Source organism: Temnothorax nylanderi, unplaced genomic scaffold (genome assembly GCF_030848795.1).
Source record: "Temnothorax nylanderi isolate EJ_2023f unplaced genomic scaffold, tnyl_v1.0 TNYL_tig0026_pilon, whole genome shotgun sequence".
Taxonomy (NCBI): Eukaryota; Metazoa; Arthropoda; class Insecta; order Hymenoptera; family Formicidae; genus Temnothorax; species Temnothorax nylanderi.
The window spans coordinates 726,412-745,708 of NW_027249088.1; the positions used below are offsets into that span (position 1 = coordinate 726,412).

Genomic DNA, 19,297 nt, shown 5'->3' on the forward strand with positions numbered 1-19,297 from the left:
GCAAAAAATAAATGGGCGAAAGCTATTTGACCAGGCAGATAGCATTTGCCTAGTAAAAAAGACGAATGAAATAGCCGAGATATTTTGCATTTGCAGCTTTGAGGAATTTTGGTAATAGACTCACATCTTCACATGCTAATTCATTATTGCAATGTACTTATATGTCAATTATGTAACTCCATATTTTACTTCAATCGATGTTTGCAAGCCCAAAAATTCCCTGGCAGGTGTATAAAACACAGCATATAAACGGACACCTCATATTTATATTTTTACCCTCGATCGCGCTTGAAAGATACATTTATTTTCACAAAAGGTGAAAGAGTTACATTTAAATGTAATTCAACAGGACGCGTCGTTCGAATCGCATCGCCGAACGTTGAAACAAGAAGTGTCAAGTCGACGACGGTCGAACGCGACGCGACGGCCGTGAAGCGTAGTGAAGCGCTCGCTCGGCGGCGGCGTCGCGGCGTCGCGCGATGTCGCGCTTTGAGGTTAGGTATCGATCAGTCAGATCAGTGCGCTGGCGCCGTCTCGGCAGCGACGGGGACGCGAGAGCGGTGCTCGTCATGTTCCCATCCCGGCGGATCCCGCCGACCCGCGCGAGTTAGGGAGTCCGGTGCCTCCGCTACGATGACGACGTGCTGATCGCGAAACATGGCGCAGTCTATCCTCGATGCTCTGACAGGTGAGAGCGCGCGTTGGCCCGCGAGATAGGCGGGGTTTACCCGAGCCCGGAAACGTCAACAACCCGCCCCGAGCCTCCGTTCCTTCGGGCCTCGGGGTGGGTTGTTGTCTCCTTCCTGGTTGTTGCGTTCCCTCGACAAGCTCGCCTCTCGACGACGATTTCAAATATGCTCCGGTGGCATGAGAGTGTGCGGATCTTTAGACGCAAGTTTGAAGAGTATAGAGAATAGGGGTCACTGACTTGACCGTCGACTCGATGCATTTTATATACAGCGACCTGTGCTTTGCACTCTCAGCAACGTTCCATTGCCACCATCTCCAGATGTTGTAGTTAACACTTGGTATTGTTTAATTATTTCAACTTTGTTATGTTTTTGTAGATGTCTCGCTGGACGGCTCCTCTGTGCAATCCTTGCTGGAGTCGCAAACCTTGATAGCTGAAGTCGAACAGTCAGGTATATATTCTTATACGCAAAGAATAGATATTTTTTTTATTATATGATAGTTTTATTACGTACAGAACGATCTTATATCGTATATTGATGCTTCAAAGGATGAATCTGGAGTCTAAAACAAGAAGAGAATGTCAGACGGACATAGATTATTTAGATGTTATTTTCTGAGTTACAATAAATTAAGAGATCTAATTAAAAGTGCTCGTCTTTCACAATGAGATTTAGGGTATTGCGAAGCAACCTGATGTTTTAACATATATTACAGTTTTAAGATTTGCTGTAGTAAAACCGCTACAGATACTTTGAATATTTCTTTAAAATTTATTATAAACGGGAGAATAAATCCTAAACAAACTTGTTTATATAAGTTTTGTTTTGGGTTTAGATTTATTCTTTAAGCATTGGCATTGATATTTGATTATGTTATGTTTTATTAAAAGATCTTATTCTCTCTTAAAAATGTAACTTTGATAATTTTTTCATAGTATCAATAGATATGTATTCCAACTTTAGTTTAACTTGTTGGTTTGTAATTGTCTCGGAAAAAAGTGAAATTCATATAAATACAGATATTCGATATGAAATATAGATATATGTTAATATTTTCTAATTATTCCTTATACATATCATTTTTTATATAATGCCAATTTCTTCACCAGCGATTGATCAAGATGAGGAAGACATATTCCAATGTGGCAAGTGCAAGAGCCAGTTTACGTCGCTTCAAATGTTCGTACTCCATAAGAGGACGCACCAGAAGACGCAGCACCAAGTGGATTTGACTCAGTTCTTAACAAACGACGAGAGTCAGGTGATGCACGTGGAAGATGCCGCTCAAGATGAGTCGCAGTACAATTCGCAGGAAACCTTTCAGCTTGGAGAACCTATTATTCTCGAAGAAGCAGACATGCTATTTAGGTATATCACAATTGATAATTGTAATTATAATTCGTTACATAGTACAATAAATTTGAATTAAATATTTTTGTGCCGTCTTGAATATATAGATCATTTGTTGCTTTTGTACAATTTGTTCTTTAATATGTATGCGATTTTTCTTGAATCTGATTCAATTGTTACAGCGTGGACCAGGATGCTGCTAATTATTTCATGACAGACTCCACGTTCAGCGTGCCGATTATCTTGAGTACAGAGAGCCTGGACACTTTCGGTAACGCTGCTATCGAGGCGACGGAAGACTCGAGCGAGGTGCCGACGATACATCTACAAAACGACATTAGCTCACAGGAGGACGCCTCCAGCCAGTCTGAACAACCTAGCGCCTCGTTGACGGACAACGAGCCATCCCTGGCGGAAAACGAGCCGCCTTTAGAGGACAACGAATCCTCTCTTGAGAACAACGAGACATCCCTCCAGGATCCATTCGGTGAATCAGAAAATGGCATTAGTCGGACGCAGAACTTAAAGGTATTGTTGTGTTAGCGACTCTCTGTTGCCAACTAAAATAAAACATAAGATCCATAAAATTCGATTTTATGATGTTAAATTAAATTGTAATAAATGTTTTCAAATTGTTTAATTATGAAATTTTATTGACTTTAATTATAATAATAAATATAATACAAATTTGGTTTCAAGTAATTTTTCTAAAATGCAAGTTTTCATAAGTTACTAAATAAATCACGAGATTAATACAAACCTTTTGTACTAAGACACATATCTGATTACATCGTTGCAGTATAAGTGTGGTTATTGCAACAAGCAGTTTGCGAAAAAATTCTACTGGCAGCAGCACGAACGTTCTCACACTGGAGAAAAGCCTTACCAATGCGTGGTGTGTGGTCGTGCATTCGCGCAGAAGTCGAACGTAAAGAAGCACATGTCCTCGCACAAAGTATGGCCCGGCACCGCCATTCATTCGTTACCACCAGAGGTAAGAAATTTTTAATTAAAATTACTAGGTAAGATTTACTCTTTTCTTTTTCGAATATTTACAAAGAGAAAATTTCTTATGTATTCCTTTTATAAAACTGCATTCTTGCAAGAATAACAACTTTTCTAAAGCCCCTTGCACAATAGGCGATAGCGATAGCGACAAAGTTGCCGACAATGGTATAGCTTTGGCAACCTTGTCGCTGTCGCTATCGATATCGCTATCGCCTATTGTGCAAGGGGCTTAAGAGAAAAGTTTTATATCGTATTTTATTATTGCTATATTGTAGTCAATCGTTTGAAATATTATAACAAACAGTTGCATATTTTTAAGGCACAAGAAACATTTAAAAAAATTAAATTTTAATTTTATATCTTTTACTGTTAATTTCTATGCTTAATCTTTATATTCTTCCTTTTCACTTTATTTACTATATTTTATCTTAATCATTTTCTTCTAAACTTTTAGGCACCTCCGGATGGAAGTATCGACCGCACATACCATTGCCAATTCTGCAAAGAGACGTTTGACTCGTATAAAGCTCTGAAAGGCCACCTAATCGTCTCGCATTTGACGCTGAAAGTGTACAAATGCGTGCAGAGCAGCTGCAGCATGATGTTTTCGGATCTGGAAGAGTTCCTGGAGCACACGCGCAGCCACAAGTGCTCGGAATACCGGTGCCACGTGTGCGGCGAAGTATTCAGCACCCTGTCGGATCTTGGTCGCCATCAGTACGTCCACTCCGTCCAGAAGCAAAAGACCACGGAGAAGTATTACTGCTGTTCGACTTGCAAATCATCGTTCTCGAATCTGGAGGCATTGCAACACCATAAAGAAACCACCACGCACAATTACGCGTGCCTGCACTGCGGCAAGAGCTTTCTCATTGAGAGATTTCTGCGCCGCCATCTCAAGACTCATTCGGCATCAGCAAGATTCGCCTGTGAGGATTGTGGCAAAGCTTTTAAAACCGAGCAGTACCTGGCCAATCATAAGCTGATACACAGCGAGGAGACGCCTTTTACATGTCCGGTAAGTAGGAATAATTGCAATAATGTATGTTTAAGATGCTAAAACAATTTCCGCAATTAACCAAATAAACTGAGATATAACTGCATATTGCTTATTTGGGAATTGATGTTTGCATTTTATATTTAAAATTACAGCATTGTCCAGCCAGATTCAAGCGGAAAGATCGACTGGGCCGGCACATGCTGATTCACGATCTGACAAAAAGGCTCAAGTGCCCATTTCGCAACTATCTGGGCTGCATGAGTGAGTTTTCACGGCCCGACAAACTCAAACGACACTTGCTGACGCACAGCAACGTCAAGCGGTTCAGTTGCAGCCACTGCAATCGCAACTTCCACCGGGCGCAAGCGCTCAAGCATCACGAGATGAACAAGCACAGTCTTAAGTGCGATATCTGTTCTCACGTGAGTCTCATTCTCGAATCACTCGGAACGCTATTCGGGTAACTCTTTAACCTGACTATTAACATTATGCAGGCTTTTAAGACTAAGGAGCAGCTGGTTACTCACAATTGCGAACAATCGAACGAGACCAAGAAGCATACGAGCTCGCAGCTACCGAAAAAAGCATCCGGATCATTTAAGCCGAGGAAGCCCACCCCAAAGAGACAAACGTTATCAAAGACTGCAATCCCGCTCGCCGACAAAGAGAAATTAGAAAAGCTTAAGACTGATGAGATAGAGAAAAAAGTAATTTACATCTTAAATCACTTTTCGTATCTTTCTCAATATATGATATAGTATAAAACTTTTCCTTTTTGCTTTGATGTTTTGATCGTATTTCAATCTTTCCTTTTAATCTGGGATTTCTTTCTTTTTCTCTGTATATATTAATTATACTAAATCCTTTAATCTCATTGCAGATCGCCTCCGAAACATTTAAATCTGGCGATTTCGACGAAGAATCCAGCAAAAAAATGGGGAACGTTCCTCCCATCTCGAAAGCAGTCGAATCGGCCAGCGGTGAATTAAACGAGCGCTCCGACTCGCCAGTTATGGACTTCGAGAACGATTTCAAACGCAACATGGAGTTCTATTCGCCCGACGCGAGCGAGTAGAGTTTTACAATATATATACCTATATACATACACGCGTATATATATATTTTTGATTCGTATTTAAATTGTACATCAATTAGGACGTAGACGAATCGTCGTAGCACGTGCAATGGGATCATCGGCGAAGGCGCAAGTTGCATTTTATATTTGCGTACGGTATTTTGTAGTTTACATATCTGTGATAATTGTATTATAAATGCTCTATCGACATAAGTAACTTATATATACATTTGCGAGCACATCGAAGATGTTCGATGTCGCTAATTTCGATTCTTCTATGAGAAAACTCGTATAGGCACTGCTGTAGTTATACTCCGAGTACCCTTTCGAACACTTTCGTTCGTTACATTTTTTAACAATTACAAGGCATACGCACGATATCAGAGCTGTAACGAAACATTTTGACAGCGCGACGTCTTTTTAATTTATTTGTTATAAAATAATAAATCTAGATCAGAAGTCGCAAATGCGAAAGGTGTAAAATAACTTAAGAAAGAATATCAATTTTATGAAATAGTCCAAGTTTGTATTATAATTATTCCTGAAGATTCTTTCCTTTAGGCTTAAATCCTACTTGATCAGTGCTCCTTCAACTCCAATGCGTTAGTTATTTCAATTAAATAAATTTATCAACTTTTTAAATTAATATTTACATTACACCTAAGTAGAATATTTTATATTGAATGAAAAGAAAGTTGAATTTACTACTAGTTTAGAGTCAATCTAAGCATTCTGTTGTGTGCAAGCTATTATCTTGTGATAATTCTTGTGATATTTGAAAGGAAGCGGTCAGTGAAAACCGCAATCAATCTTGGAAGATTAGAAGCAAAAATACGTCGCATATGCATTACAATTGATTACAATGTAGAATCGAGGCTTTCTTAGCTGCGTTCAAATTAACGTATATAGTTGCGAGTTAACTGTGTTGAAGAAACCATGCCGCTCCGCAAAACGTATCAGATTAACAATCGGGAGCAGGGCAAGGCCGCTCAACGGGATCAGTCGTACAGAAGCTGCCTCATCACCCTGCTCATCTTCTTCTTCATATGCCTCATCCTTATCCTCGCCTGCGTACCCTGGAAGATGCGGAATCGAAAAGAATACAAGGATCGATATATGGAACACGAGCCACAGGTGTGTTATGAGTAAAATATCTTCAGACAATCTAAATATATAAGTAAATTATATAAAAAATAGGAAGCAACTTATTTAACAAATTTAAGAAAATTTCACAGAAGTCATTACAAATTTTACACACAATTTTGTCTTAGCAAACATTTTCCGAAAAATTCTTAAAGAAAAAAAAATTTAATAAGATATTTCCTGCAACATGTCTCTTCTATATATTACATAAGAGAGTGTCTTTCTTTTTAAATTTACTTATTAATATTTATTGCTAATAAATTTATTTATCTTTAAATAATTTTATTGAGTATTTTAAACAGCATCATCATCAAGAACGCACACAGGAAGCAACAATCATGACAGATCTATCAACAACTCAAAGAACTTCAACGACAGAAAGGGCAGTTCTTTCAAGAACTCTGAAACCTCGAAAAACAGTAATTCCAACAATTACATCCACACACAGTACATCGATCATAGACAACAGAACCAATAGACCAATAGAAGATAACAATGCCATTACTATAGATTATTCTAAGAATAATATTCTAAGAAATGTTAAAGGCTCTCGTTTTTTTGAGCGTTACTTCGAAAAGAGCGTAGATGAAATAACATCGCCTGCTCCTATAGCTCAAGAAGATACTGAGGACTACATCACGAAGGAAATCCTAAAAGATATAGAAACTACAGAAGAAAGCGTCGACTTGTCTACATTGCCGCATGATCGGCATGATATTGTGACTGATGATGTTATCGTTAAAGAAGCAGCTTTAACATCGCCGAGTAGACCAACCATCAGCACCACTACGTTAAAATACGTTACGATTGTTGATATTATAAAGGATGTGGTGACTTCAAAATTCGTTAAGAATTCTACGAGCGATTCTACTGATGGATATTACAATTCGAATAAATCAGAAGTTGACATTGTAACTAATAATATTATAACTCCAACATTGTCAGCTCGGTCAAGTGGTCTCGAAGACAACGCTTCCGAAAATTTTACTAAAAAATATGAGAGATTAAGGATCGGTGTTGATGATATTACATTTTCAACAGTGCCGAGTTTTCATCAGATTGATCTTAAAGAAAACGCAAGTGCTAAATATCCCTCCGATAAGAATAAATCTGAGGATTCACAATTCGAGGTAACGAGTGATATTATTTCAACGTTGCCAACTCAATCAGACCCTGAAGAAGATAGAGATACTGAAAATTCTACAACAAAATATTTAAATTATGAGGAATCTGCAATCACGGAGTACAATGCGACGTTAATTAATGAGATCGTAACGAGAGAGAGTTCTTCTTCCACAATAAATTATACTCCACTCATGGATGAGAAGTTTTCAACAACAACGGAAGTTAAAAATGTAATGAAAGTCTAATGCATTGAAATTGATTTGATATAATGTATTAATTAACGAATGTGGAGTTAATAAAGGGCATTGAGAATACAACGCGGTTATTGGTGCGTAAGTTATCAAAATAACAATATTTAATTATTATTAACAATAAAGTTAAAGTATTAACAATACATAATTAAATATTGTAATTTAGATAACTCAATCATCAATAATTGCGTTGTATTCTCAATGTCCTTTATTCACTCCACATTAGGCTAGTTTCATTATTGAAAGTCCATTATTAATTTTTTTCTATTATAATATAAGTTAATTCTTTCTATAAATAAATTTCTATTAAATTTTTTATATAGATATTTTCAAATCTGCAAAACTTACATCAACATTTATGATATTATTTAACTTTATAGGAAGCTGAAAACGTAATGAATGAAACGACTATGAACGAAGAGAGTTATACTACCGAGAAATACAACGTGACTTCTGATAAAATGGAGAAATACAGCATATCTTCCATGTTCAATTATACGAACGCAACTGCTACTTCTAGTTCTTACAACCACACAACCAGCACAACCGTTTCAATAAGTTACAATGAAACAAATCCCTCGACTACGACAAGGACCACAAGGGCGACAAGGACCACATTTCCTGATAAGGATGCGAGCGTTTGCGAGACAGGACACTGCAAGCATGTCGCCAGCAGGATATTGTCCTACATGAATCACTCGGCAGATCCTTGCGACGATTTCTACGAGTATGCCTGCGGTGGTTTTGAAGCAAATCCACAGTTGACGGACGGAGATCTAGTTCGGAGATCTAAGAATTACCAACGAATCGCCGGTAAGATTATAACGCATAATTGCTAATAAATAATAAATAGCATGCAAATCACACCAGGAAGCATTCATCTTGATCCAAGATGAAAAAGATTGACTTTGCTACAGAGATTAATTATTGAATATGTTTACATCTCTCATTCTGTGATAATTGTTCTAAATAATTTTAGATCAGATGTTAAAGGAGAAGCATGAGAACGTGCATTCGACTTTCGCAACATATTACGACAGCTGCGTGCAATACGAAAGAAATATGATGTTTAGTGAAAGAGCAAGAATGGGTAAATTGAAGCTGTGTAGTATTTAATGAATAAAAATTTACGTGAATGTAAACATAGTAAAATTATATAAAATTGTCGGCCGTTAATCAATTCTGTTGCAGCTAATGACGCGTTAAAAAAAATAGGACAGTTCTATATACCTGCCACGTGGTCTGATCATTACACGAACTTCACCAAATTATTCGCTCAATTAATGTTACACCATAGGTAAGTTCTCAGGAAGGTTCATTGAAATAAAATTTATAAATTAGGATTATTTCTCTTTAGCGCTCTTTTATTTGACGTCGTGCCAGAATTGGACGAATATCGTCCAAAGATTTTCACGTTGAAGATAGGTCCTACCACATACGAGAGTCCTTTCAAAGCGGAATATGCGGAAGATCCGTGTTCTGAGGACAAATTCGAGATGAAAGGACAATATGTGGATCTCGAAATTTTGTACAATCATTATAAAAGCTGCAAGGTACAAATCGCTTAAACTATCGCGAACTGTTTGAAGGGAAAGTTAAATTTTATTAATACGAAGAAATAAAAAATAATTTTTCTTTTGTTTTTATAAAATTCTTTTTTAGTTTTTTAATCTGTCTAATTTAGTCAATGCTCTTTCTCTTCATCTACAATTACTAGATAATTATAAATTTGTTAATTTTTAAACAATATTTGTCAATTATAAAATATAAATTAGAAAATTAATAAAATGGATTAATAGAAAAGCGTGTATAGAAGAATAAGCGAATAATTTTTTTTTACAGAACGATACGAGTGGGTTTATGAGATCTATCAGGAAAGCGCTAACAGAGCTTAACGTTTTTAAAAGCTTAAATGACAACTATTCAGAACAGAATGAATCCGAGTACATAGAAAAAACCGTTGGCGTGATTGATTCTATTGTAATGCAAGAGTACTTTTCGGTAATTAAATGACAGAGCCTTTGATAACTATTTTTATTCATCAATAAAATGCTATCTTGCATTAATTTCGCAGAACTTTCCGTCTAAAAGTGAAATACGGGAAGCATACTTGATGAACAATTATAGCAAAGTCAGTTTAGAGGAATTGCAGAGCAAGAGTAATCTCGTAAGTGACAACGCAGGGAATTTTAGTAATTTTTCCATAAAGACAAAAAATTGTGAAATCGAATATTTAACTCCAATCTTTTAGTTAGAGTGTTACATTTTTAGCTCTTACCCTTCCCTTCAATTTTCTCTCGCAGGTAAATTGGGCGCAATTAATTCCCTCGTTAACAGGACTGGACATGAACACTAGCGAGAGTATTCAAGTTTATTTCTATGCCGCGTTGACTAAAGGTCTATGCAAATTAGAAGAATACGCTAAAAAGGATCCTATGGGTCTTAACAATGCGATAATGGGATTGTATGCGCACAGACTTTATCATGAGGTAATTTACATGTTAAGATACTTTGCCTTCAAATATAATAAAATAAAAATACGTATGTAAATTTAACTGAAATAAATATGAAACATATGTACATCAAGCACATTACAATTTAGCGAATAATGAAATTGGTTTTTAACAATTTTATAGTATTTTGTATTAATAAAAATTATTATTATTTTTATTGATACGATAAAGTGAAATTCTTCACAGCTGGTCTTGCCGAAGCGCGATAATGTGAAGGATCATTGTTTGCATGTGGCTACCTATCTTCTGAAGTTGGAGGCGTCCAGTTTATATATATCATCTTTTGCCGATCACGAAATAGAGCAAATGAATAGTACGGCAAGTGATTTTAAATATAAATAAAATTTAATATAGATATATTAAATGTAAATAAATGCCCAATTTTTCAAATTTACGAATTATTTGTGTTTTTTTTGCTATTATTTCATTCAATAGATAGAAAAAATATTCAACAAGTTGAAACAAACGTTATCAATAAAAATGCAAGAAGCGCAATGGGCGAAAGAGAAAGGGCGAGAAGAATTGTTAAAAAAGATCAACAGTCTGAAGCTCGCACTACCAGTTGTTTCCTATTTCAAGAACAGAGACTTACTAAGCGAGTATAATGTATCAGAGGTAAAACATTTTACAACACAGAGGTTTTTATAACATTTTCACATTCATATAATGTGTACCATCTTTTTCTTATTTTGGATTTTTAATTCATCTTCTGTATTGGCATGTAATTAAAAATCATTCCGTGTCTTGCTTGATTTTTTCAATTATGCTCTATAATATATTGACAATCGAATTTCAGATAATCCTGTACGATTACTTTAACACTTCGATGATTCTGCTGAAAAGATACAGAACTCTAATGTACGCCGAATTGAGAAGACAAGTTGGTGACCCAAAGCAAATGTATAAATAAGATACAAATAATTAATTCAGTGTGATCAGTTAATTAATCCAACTTAAAAGTATTCGTAGAATTGTCGTAGAAAGACGCGTGTTTAACTCTACATATTTATATATTTCATTAGATTGTTTTATTTATACATAAACTCATAAATCTAGATCAAAATTTTTATATCCTTTAATTTTAAGAGCTTTATATAGAATTTTCAATTTCTTAAGTTTTCCGACTTGGAAAATCTTTTCAAATCTACGTTTATATTACCTGCATAAATTGCAGTTGGACGTACTATGCCACGCCATTCCAGTCCAAGGCCCGAGTGATCTATCCCCTAAACCTTATCGTGATTCCTTACGGTATCATCGATTGGTCCTTAATAAACGACGAATCATCTTTTGACTATCTTCTGCTGGCAACGCTTGGGAATTTAATAGCTCACCAAATCGCCCATCATTTCGACACAAATGGTAAATGTACTAATAATACAAATACCTAGAAATCTTACAAATCATTAATAACTTAATATTTTTCATAAACTTTTTCCTTATCATTTCTCAGATCTACTATGCAACTATATATAATTCATATTAAAATTTAAAAAACTTGAAAAGAATTGCATAATATTGATTTCAAGAAAAAATTAAATAAATTAAAATAAATCACAATGATCATTTTTTCCTAATATTTTTTAAATCTTCTATTATCCGAATCGTTCTTTGTAACAGGTATACACTATTGGGACCAAACTAGGAATACTCAGAATTCTCTGATGTTTGGAAACACTCTCACAAACACTCATTTCGACGATTACATCAACTGTCAAAAGGAGAACCTGTACCAAGAACCAATGAACATGACGTTACCCTTCCTTGACCAAACCGTATCCTTTAGGGTAAGCTGCTTAAGAATGCTTAGTCCCATAACGCATAATTTCCCTCGTTGTAAAATACAATAAATAATAAAACGGGAGAAGGGACAGTTAGAAAGACTCTATTAAAGGTTTAACATAACAAACGTGATGCTTCTTTTGCGTAACGCTTGATTTATTAAATCGTTCGTAGACGCAAAATGTCGACATGAGTAAATATTCTAGATCCCGCGGTTGACCTTGAACGAGCGGTTGTCTGAAATTATGGGACTCAGACTAGCCTATGATACTTTGGCTCTTACGAAGTCAGATGCGAAGAGACTACCATGGATACAACTCCACATCGACCAATTATTCTACCTCGCCTACGCTCAGGTACTGTTCTCACAGTTCGTTTTACATTAACAGCAGTTCATTTAATGAGGCGAATGATTTCTTTCGGAGCATGCTGGAGAATCGTGTGATCCTCGAGACATCTGGGATGACTATTCAGATAAAGCCCGAAAATCTGCAAGGATCACGGTCGATTCTTAATTTCCTCGAAACCTTTGACCATCGTCGAGTTGCCTCAGATGATTAACATTTTTATATCTCTGCCGTTCCAGACGTATTGCACGAAGATGCCACTCGCGTCGTCGTACGTCTCCCTGTATGAGAGCGAGGATCTACCGAGTCGGATCCGCGTATTCGTCTCGGCGTCGAACGACAAGCTCCTTGCCGAGGCATGGAACTGCCCACTTGGCTCGCAGATCGCGCCCAACGACGTTTGCAGCGTGTTCCCGTACATAGAGACCAAGGAGACTGCGATGATCCCAGAGTGAGGGCCGTTCGCGGAAAATAGGACTGAACGAGCACCCGCGGACGTCGCGATCTAGCAAATGAGCCAATCGGCTATGATTATTCGCGGGCTAATCGACGGACACAGAAACAAAACTTGGATCGGTCCATCTTGCGAGATTCGCGTATCAATATCTTTAACATGCAGTTTCGAAATCGAATTAGAAATACCAAGCGTCAATTTCATCACGGTTTCATCCGAGATTGAGGCGTAAAACTGTCCTTAGTTCTAAAAATAAAAAAAAAGAAGTTGGAGAACATATGTTTTGCTTCTGTATCCTTCAATATATGAAGAGATTCTCATTCACATACAATAAAAACGTGTCTTAAGATTAAAAGCAATGCTTCGATGAACACGTTGCCGCAAGCGCATCGTTTGCGAGGTAACATTATAACTAAAAGAGAACAAGAAACTAAACGAACAATGTAATCACTAAATGAATACGAATCTACCTATAAATGATTTTTACGCGAATGGTTTTTCCATCGAATTTGATGAAACGCTAAATACGAGCGCCCGCGGATCACTTTAAGCGATAATAACGTTCTCCATTTATTCTGAGGAACAAAAGTAACAACAGCTTTGGAGACCACTCATACCACGTCACAAACAATCGCACGCACGCATCATCATCCATCTTACTCTTACGCGCGATTGTCCCATTCGACTAGAAAGTATAATTAGTGTCCACAGTTCATGATCAAGCGGTTTTCACTTTTCCTCTCACAGTTTCTTCTTATCCAATTCTTCCACGGATTTCGTACGCCGAGCCATATTCCCTGAAATACACAGACACATTCGTAAATAGCACGTCGAGACTGTCGCTTCAACGTCGACTGAGTTGTGACATTTGATTGAGAACTTTAAAAATCTTGATTTGAAAAGCAACATATATATATATATATAGAATATAGAAATATATAGAATAGATATAGAATAGATATACAGTAGATATAGAAAAGAAAGAAAAATTAAATTAAAATACAAAACATGGAAAAAGAAATGTAATTAAAAAGAAATTTTCAATCAAGATCGATTTCTCTAGTCTGATTATTTTTCAAAAAATCAAGAAATGATTTATTATAAATATTTTAGAATTTAAAGAAGAGATCCGAGGATTTAAAAGGATAAAATTTTTAGAAATTCAAGAATTAGAGTATTTCAAGGTCCAAGAAGTCCAGAATTAAGGTAGTTCGATGATGAAACAACTTTTGCCAAAAGTGATAGGTTTTATTTTTTATATCGAAAGAAGGAACTCTTCTGAATCGATTAAGCCCAGAAAAAAGATAATTCACCGTCCCGTTCTCAAGATATTAAATTTCAAAATTAAGTGGTTTTAATGATTTTAACATTGGTCTAATAGGAAAAGAGGTATAGTTTCCTATGAATAACACGAGTTTGCGAAAAATCTTTTGCCAAAAATGTCCGAACAATATATATCGATGGAAAGAGGACACTGTGAGAAAGCCTATAGTTGAAGGTGAACACCATCCACCGTACAGTTTTTTTTAAATTAATAATTAAAGTTGAAAACTAGTCAAGCGACGCGTTAACACACACTTTATTTTAATCTATTTCAGGCAAAATATTATTCTACAACGTAAAAATTACTTACTAATGGTCTTTTTACATCGTTACGAAGCTTTGCGATGCGTTATTCTATTTTTTTATAATCATATAAATAAAAAAATCATAAACATTGTTTTGACTTCGGCCATTCATCATCGAACTACCTTAAGGCTCCTAGGGCCTCACCTTTGATGTCATGATTTAACATAGCCGCGGCGAGTACCCAGGAGCCTTAAAAAATGCAAGAATCCAAGACTCGGGAATCTAATATTCAAAGATCTGAAGAATCCTAAAGTTCAGAAATTGCAGTACAAAAGCCATCGTATAATTCTATGATTTATCCGGATGATTAATCATTGTTCTTCATTACTTGAGTCACCAATAAAAACAAGATTTACAAGATAGTTCAGTTAGAATATTATACATGTACAAGTCATGAATAAATCACGGACAAGTTTTAGGATGACTGACAATAACAGTGATAGAATGGCAGTAGCAAACAAACGATTAATCAAGTGTCGCAAACTCAGTAGATTGCAAACCACTAAGCGATTACACATCGTATGACGCGTAATCAATTAACACATACCGCTTATATCCGTGTCAAACTTGGTCAGATAGGAGACGGACCGTCTTATAGTGACTTTCTTTCCTGTCTGTAGTGATCAGAGCACCATACATTTGAAAGGAGCAATGAGAGTTAGTTACAAAAATTAATCAGCTATTGACGAACAATGCTTATCTAGATTGACACGTAAAATCACTGTAAGTTTGCGCAAAAAAGAGATATTTATACGATACTTCCATTTCAAATTATTATGCAATTATTATCCTTTCATTTTCTCTGATAATAAAAATATTGTAGTAACATTTTTCCTGAATCCTATTCTTAGAAATCTAGAGATGGATTAAAATCTGAACGTGTTTATACCTACCTCGAAGTATTGATGCCACAAAACGCAGCCATAGACACAGAGAACGGAGACTAGAGACTGGCAAAGCAGCCAGAGGAGGATGTTGAGAGCTTGAGTGCGCTCAAACAGGGCAGCACCGTGGCGTATACATAGCAAAGCTTCTGTCACCATAATTGCCCCGTAAACCCAACACTGAGTTCCCACTCGACTACACGTCGGATCAGTCACGTACATGTAATACTGTCTGTAATTTATGTTTATGATAACAAACACTATCTCAACCGCACACTCAAATACTTGTATTCACATATTTTATTTTAAAGTATTTTGTTAGATCAATTTATTAATATATGAGACCAAATTAGATTAGAAGCTTTAAATTAACAATTATACCATTATAAAAATATGATATATGTATAATATTAATAATATTTAATCTACAAATTATATATAACAATATAATTTTTTGAAGTAATCACAATTCCAATGTTCTGAAATTTCAATATTCAAATTTGGCACACATATAAAATTCTAACATACCTAATATTTCTAAGATGTGGCGTACAATTATTTGCATCTTATTAAATGTCAAAATTCGTGCTCTTACTCACCTAACGGACGGCGCGACTATGACGCCGATCAATACTAATCTGGCCACAACAAACGGATGGGATGGTGGAAATTCGTAGACATGCTTCAAGAAAAAGGTATTCAGCTCAGAGACTTGCCAGAATATCACCAGCTGGCACAAAGCGACCAATCGCATATGTGTACAAGTTGGATCCAGCCATCTGACGGATGTCCAACTGCCAGGAGTAAACTGCAACATTGCTCGCTTCAGCTTCCCAGTGGTGCTCTCGATGTCACGAATACTGACCCACCTGTATTCAGGAAACAAATAAAAAGATTCAGTGTGCTTCAACACTTTTCGTTGAAACAAAGGAAAAACTACTTCTTTTATGAAACGGAAATAAAGTTTCCACAGAAGAAAAGAAATAAAATTATGCAAAATAAACTCTTTGTTACAAACGATTTAATTTAAAGGACATTTTAAGATTCAAACTAACTTACTTGTATTCTCTCATCTCTAATATGGAGCAGATCTTCAGGCCGACCCAGATACCCAATCCATTACACACTAGAACGTCCAGAATTAACGCGTCCCACCAGCACTCGACAAAGTTTGGCAATAAGTGAGCAAAGGCGATCTCCGTCACCTCCCACATGACGCTGATAGCCCAAAGGATACCGAGATGTCGAATCAGAATAGCCTTGAAGGCCCAGCCGAGGAAGTGGGCCAGCGCAAACACGTCCAGGTGGCTCCAGATCTTTTCCACCGTGACGTCCGAGCAGTTGACGCCGTACTCCTTGTCCATATCAATGTGGAAGGAAGCTAAACCTGGATCCACCCATACCAGGATCCTCCTGACCGTCTCATAGTTTTGGAACAATAGGAAGAGCAGGAACATCAGATAGAGTACACTGCAGCCGAATACTATCCGCCATACTACAGGATGAGGTCTAGTGAATGGACCGTTGGGGAATGTCAGGACAGATATGATGAGGAAGAAGAAAATGACGCACAACATGCCCGCCCACATGTTGTCCTCCACATTGGTGGTATTTCTGAAAGAAATGTTCTTAAATGTGACAAAATGTGTAACATAATTGTGTATCCTGACAATATGACACACTAGCCCCTGTGACTTGTGAATTACATCTACATAAATTTTCTCATTGACTGCATTGTAAGCAACGACTAAAAGAATAATCAAAGTTCCAAAGTTCACCTGCGTTTCAAGCCGTAATAAACATATAACAATTGGTGTATATTTTTCTATATATCTACTGTATGAACATCTACATAAATTTTATCACTGACTGCATTGTAAGCAATGACTGAAAGAATAAACTGAAAGAATAATCAAGTTCTAAAGTTCACCTGCGTTTCAAGCTGTAATAAACATATAACAATTGATGTATATTTTTCTATATATCTATTGTGTGAAAAATTAAACTTAATAATACAAGCTAGATCAATTTAAATTTAAATCTCTGACAATTAGGACTGCTGTCTAAACAAGGACATAAAATATCAAGCAGAATTGATGGCGCAAGTTATATAAGTTATATAATGTAGAATAAGCCAAACAAAAGCATGAATGGCTTATAATAGATGAGCCAAGGACAGAAACCTCTCTATAGTATTTTCATAGATAGAATTAGCTGCATATTTACTTATCTCAGAGAAAATTGCAACAACATTTTTTTCCTTTTTACCAACATTTTCTTGTGTGTAAAAAATTGAGGTTTTCTTTATATGCAATAACATAACAAAGCTTGCATCATTTAAAGCACAATATTAGATCATCACCAAGGAATTTCGCATTGTATTCTCAGAGGATTATCTTATCGAAATTGAATACTGATCGCGTAGCAGATATAAACCTAATTACACTCAGAACACGAAATTCCTTCGGTCTCTTACGTGATCTTCTAACTGAGACAGATGTATATTTCACATCGTGCAAAGAAAGACAAGAGGGAAGAGTCAAAAAGAGAAGAGATTCATGCGAGACGTAATCAGCATGAATTCGAAAGGGCTAAAAGGTCAACGTGAGAGGCTGCAGCTACCTGGCGAACGCCGAGTATATGACGGCGCCGATGGAGATGAGCAGCAGGGTGATCGTATGCGGCTGATAGAAGAACTCGAGGGAGATGTCGTCGACCGGCCTCTCGTTGATGCTCGGGAAGCTGTCGGTCCCGGCGCGAAGCCTGTGTTCCTCGGCATGATCGACGACAGTGTTGTCGGCGACGGCGGCGGTGGCCGCCTTGGAGTCGCCCTCCTGCAATGCTGTTGACATCCTTCCGCGGTGACTCTGCCTCTGCCTCAGCCTTCGATCAACATCGGCGAGCAGACACGCGTGGTACTCGGCGCCGAAAACCGAAAAACGTGCCCACTACCTACTGCCTGCCCTCGCCCCTGCGGCAGATTCGCGTAAACTCGCGCGTGCGTTCGCGCGGCGCGTCAACAACTCGCTTGAACTCCGCTCAGCGGCGAGCGCGCGCAACTTCACACCGATGTCTGATGGGCGATGGGCGCTGGGCGCGCGCGATTGGCCGTGAACGAGGCGATATACGTAGACGGAAGCGAGCGTTTTCTTGGAGGGGGTGGGAACCAGGCGGGAAGGAGGCTCGCTTGATTAATCCAGTCGCCAGGTCGATTGAGCATTTTTTTCGAGGTTGATGGCTTAAGTTAATGTTTTTTTTATGTTTTTTGGGTCGTAGAACAAGAATCTGTAAATAGTTTTTTCGTAAGTCGATGCAATAAAAAGTTATTCACAATTTATTTGTTTAAATTGCCCTAGCGATCAAACTATACATCCTATAAAAAAATAAACTGGAGAAAATTTGTTCCTCTTTTCACGACGAACAAAATGGCGTTTGAATTTTTCCAAAATCTTGATTATTGACGGAAATATGTCAATTTTTAGGTAATTACTGCCTACGCGTCGCGGAGTACCCTAGGCGTGCGCGCTCGCGCTCAATTGTACCACACGAGTTTTGCTCCTTTAATTTTAATTTAATTTATTTTTTTTGCTCCTTTTATTACAATTAAGCGCGAGCGCGCACGCCTAGGGTACTCCGCGACGCGTAGGCAGTAATTACCTAAAAATTGACATATTTCCGTCAATAATCAAGATTTTGGAAAAATTCAAACGCCATTTTGTTCGTTGTGAAAAGAGGAACAAATTTTCTCCAGTTCATTTTTTTATAGGATAGTTTGATCGCTAGGGCAATTTAAACAAATAAATTGTTAATAACTTTTTATTGCATCGACTTACGAAAAAACTATTTACAGATTCTTGTTCTACGACCCAAAAAACATAAAAAAACATTAACTTAAGCCATCAACCTCGAAAAAAATGCTCAATCGATCTGGCGACTGGACTATGATAGGACGATTAGATAGATCGTTTCTTAATTCTCCCGATCGTTATTCAATATCATATTAGATGCGTCAATTAGGGAACAATTACCAATTGACTATGTGTA

General features: G+C 37.0%; 3 protein-coding genes across 4 annotated transcripts; 2 read left to right on the top strand and 1 right to left on the bottom strand.

The window, feature by feature from the left end:
- The first annotated feature begins 447 nt into the window (after nt 1-447).
- On the top strand, nt 448-5,647 carry LOC139769971 (uncharacterized). Its single transcript, XM_071701525.1, has 9 exons — nt 448-688; nt 1,068-1,142; nt 1,802-2,060; nt 2,225-2,570; nt 2,842-3,036; nt 3,505-4,068; nt 4,203-4,472; nt 4,545-4,757; nt 4,931-5,647. Exons 1-9 carry the CDS (start codon nt 658-660, stop codon nt 5,123-5,125), a joined length of 2,148 nt encoding a protein of 715 aa, XP_071557626.1. The 5' UTR covers nt 448-657; the 3' UTR covers nt 5,126-5,647.
- A 168-nt stretch (nt 5,648-5,815) lies between these two features.
- LOC139769978 (neprilysin-2) lies at nt 5,816-13,017 on the top strand. The gene is made up of 16 exons (XM_071701539.1): nt 5,816-6,259; nt 6,571-7,623; nt 8,025-8,457; nt 8,624-8,734; nt 8,836-8,941; nt 9,002-9,197; nt 9,487-9,645; nt 9,719-9,811; nt 9,948-10,133; nt 10,344-10,475; nt 10,593-10,772; nt 10,954-11,057; nt 11,332-11,519; nt 11,778-11,944; nt 12,146-12,295; nt 12,526-13,017. Exons 1-16 carry the CDS (start codon nt 6,062-6,064, stop codon nt 12,739-12,741), a joined length of 3,672 nt encoding a protein of 1,223 aa, XP_071557640.1. The 5' UTR covers nt 5,816-6,061; the 3' UTR covers nt 12,742-13,017.
- Nucleotides 12,075-18,335, bottom strand: L(3)77cdf (phosphatidylserine synthase 1 homolog l(3)77CDf). 2 transcript variants are annotated; one of them, XM_071701531.1, is made up of 6 exons: nt 17,876-18,334; nt 16,313-16,867; nt 15,853-16,122; nt 15,263-15,485; nt 14,917-14,983; nt 12,075-13,537 (listed from the first exon to the last, which is right to left on the bottom strand). In XM_071701531.1, the coding sequence occupies exons 1-6, from the start codon at nt 18,103-18,105 to the stop codon at nt 13,482-13,484; spliced, it is 1,401 nt and encodes a 466-aa protein (XP_071557632.1). In that variant the 5' UTR covers nt 18,106-18,334; the 3' UTR covers nt 12,075-13,481. The 2 variants fall into 2 exon arrangements, with proteins under 2 accessions (XP_071557632.1, XP_071557633.1); XM_071701532.1 differs by lacking the exon at nt 14,917-14,983 and having other exon boundaries at nt 17,876-18,335.
- Nucleotides 18,336-19,297: the final 962 nt, after the last annotated feature.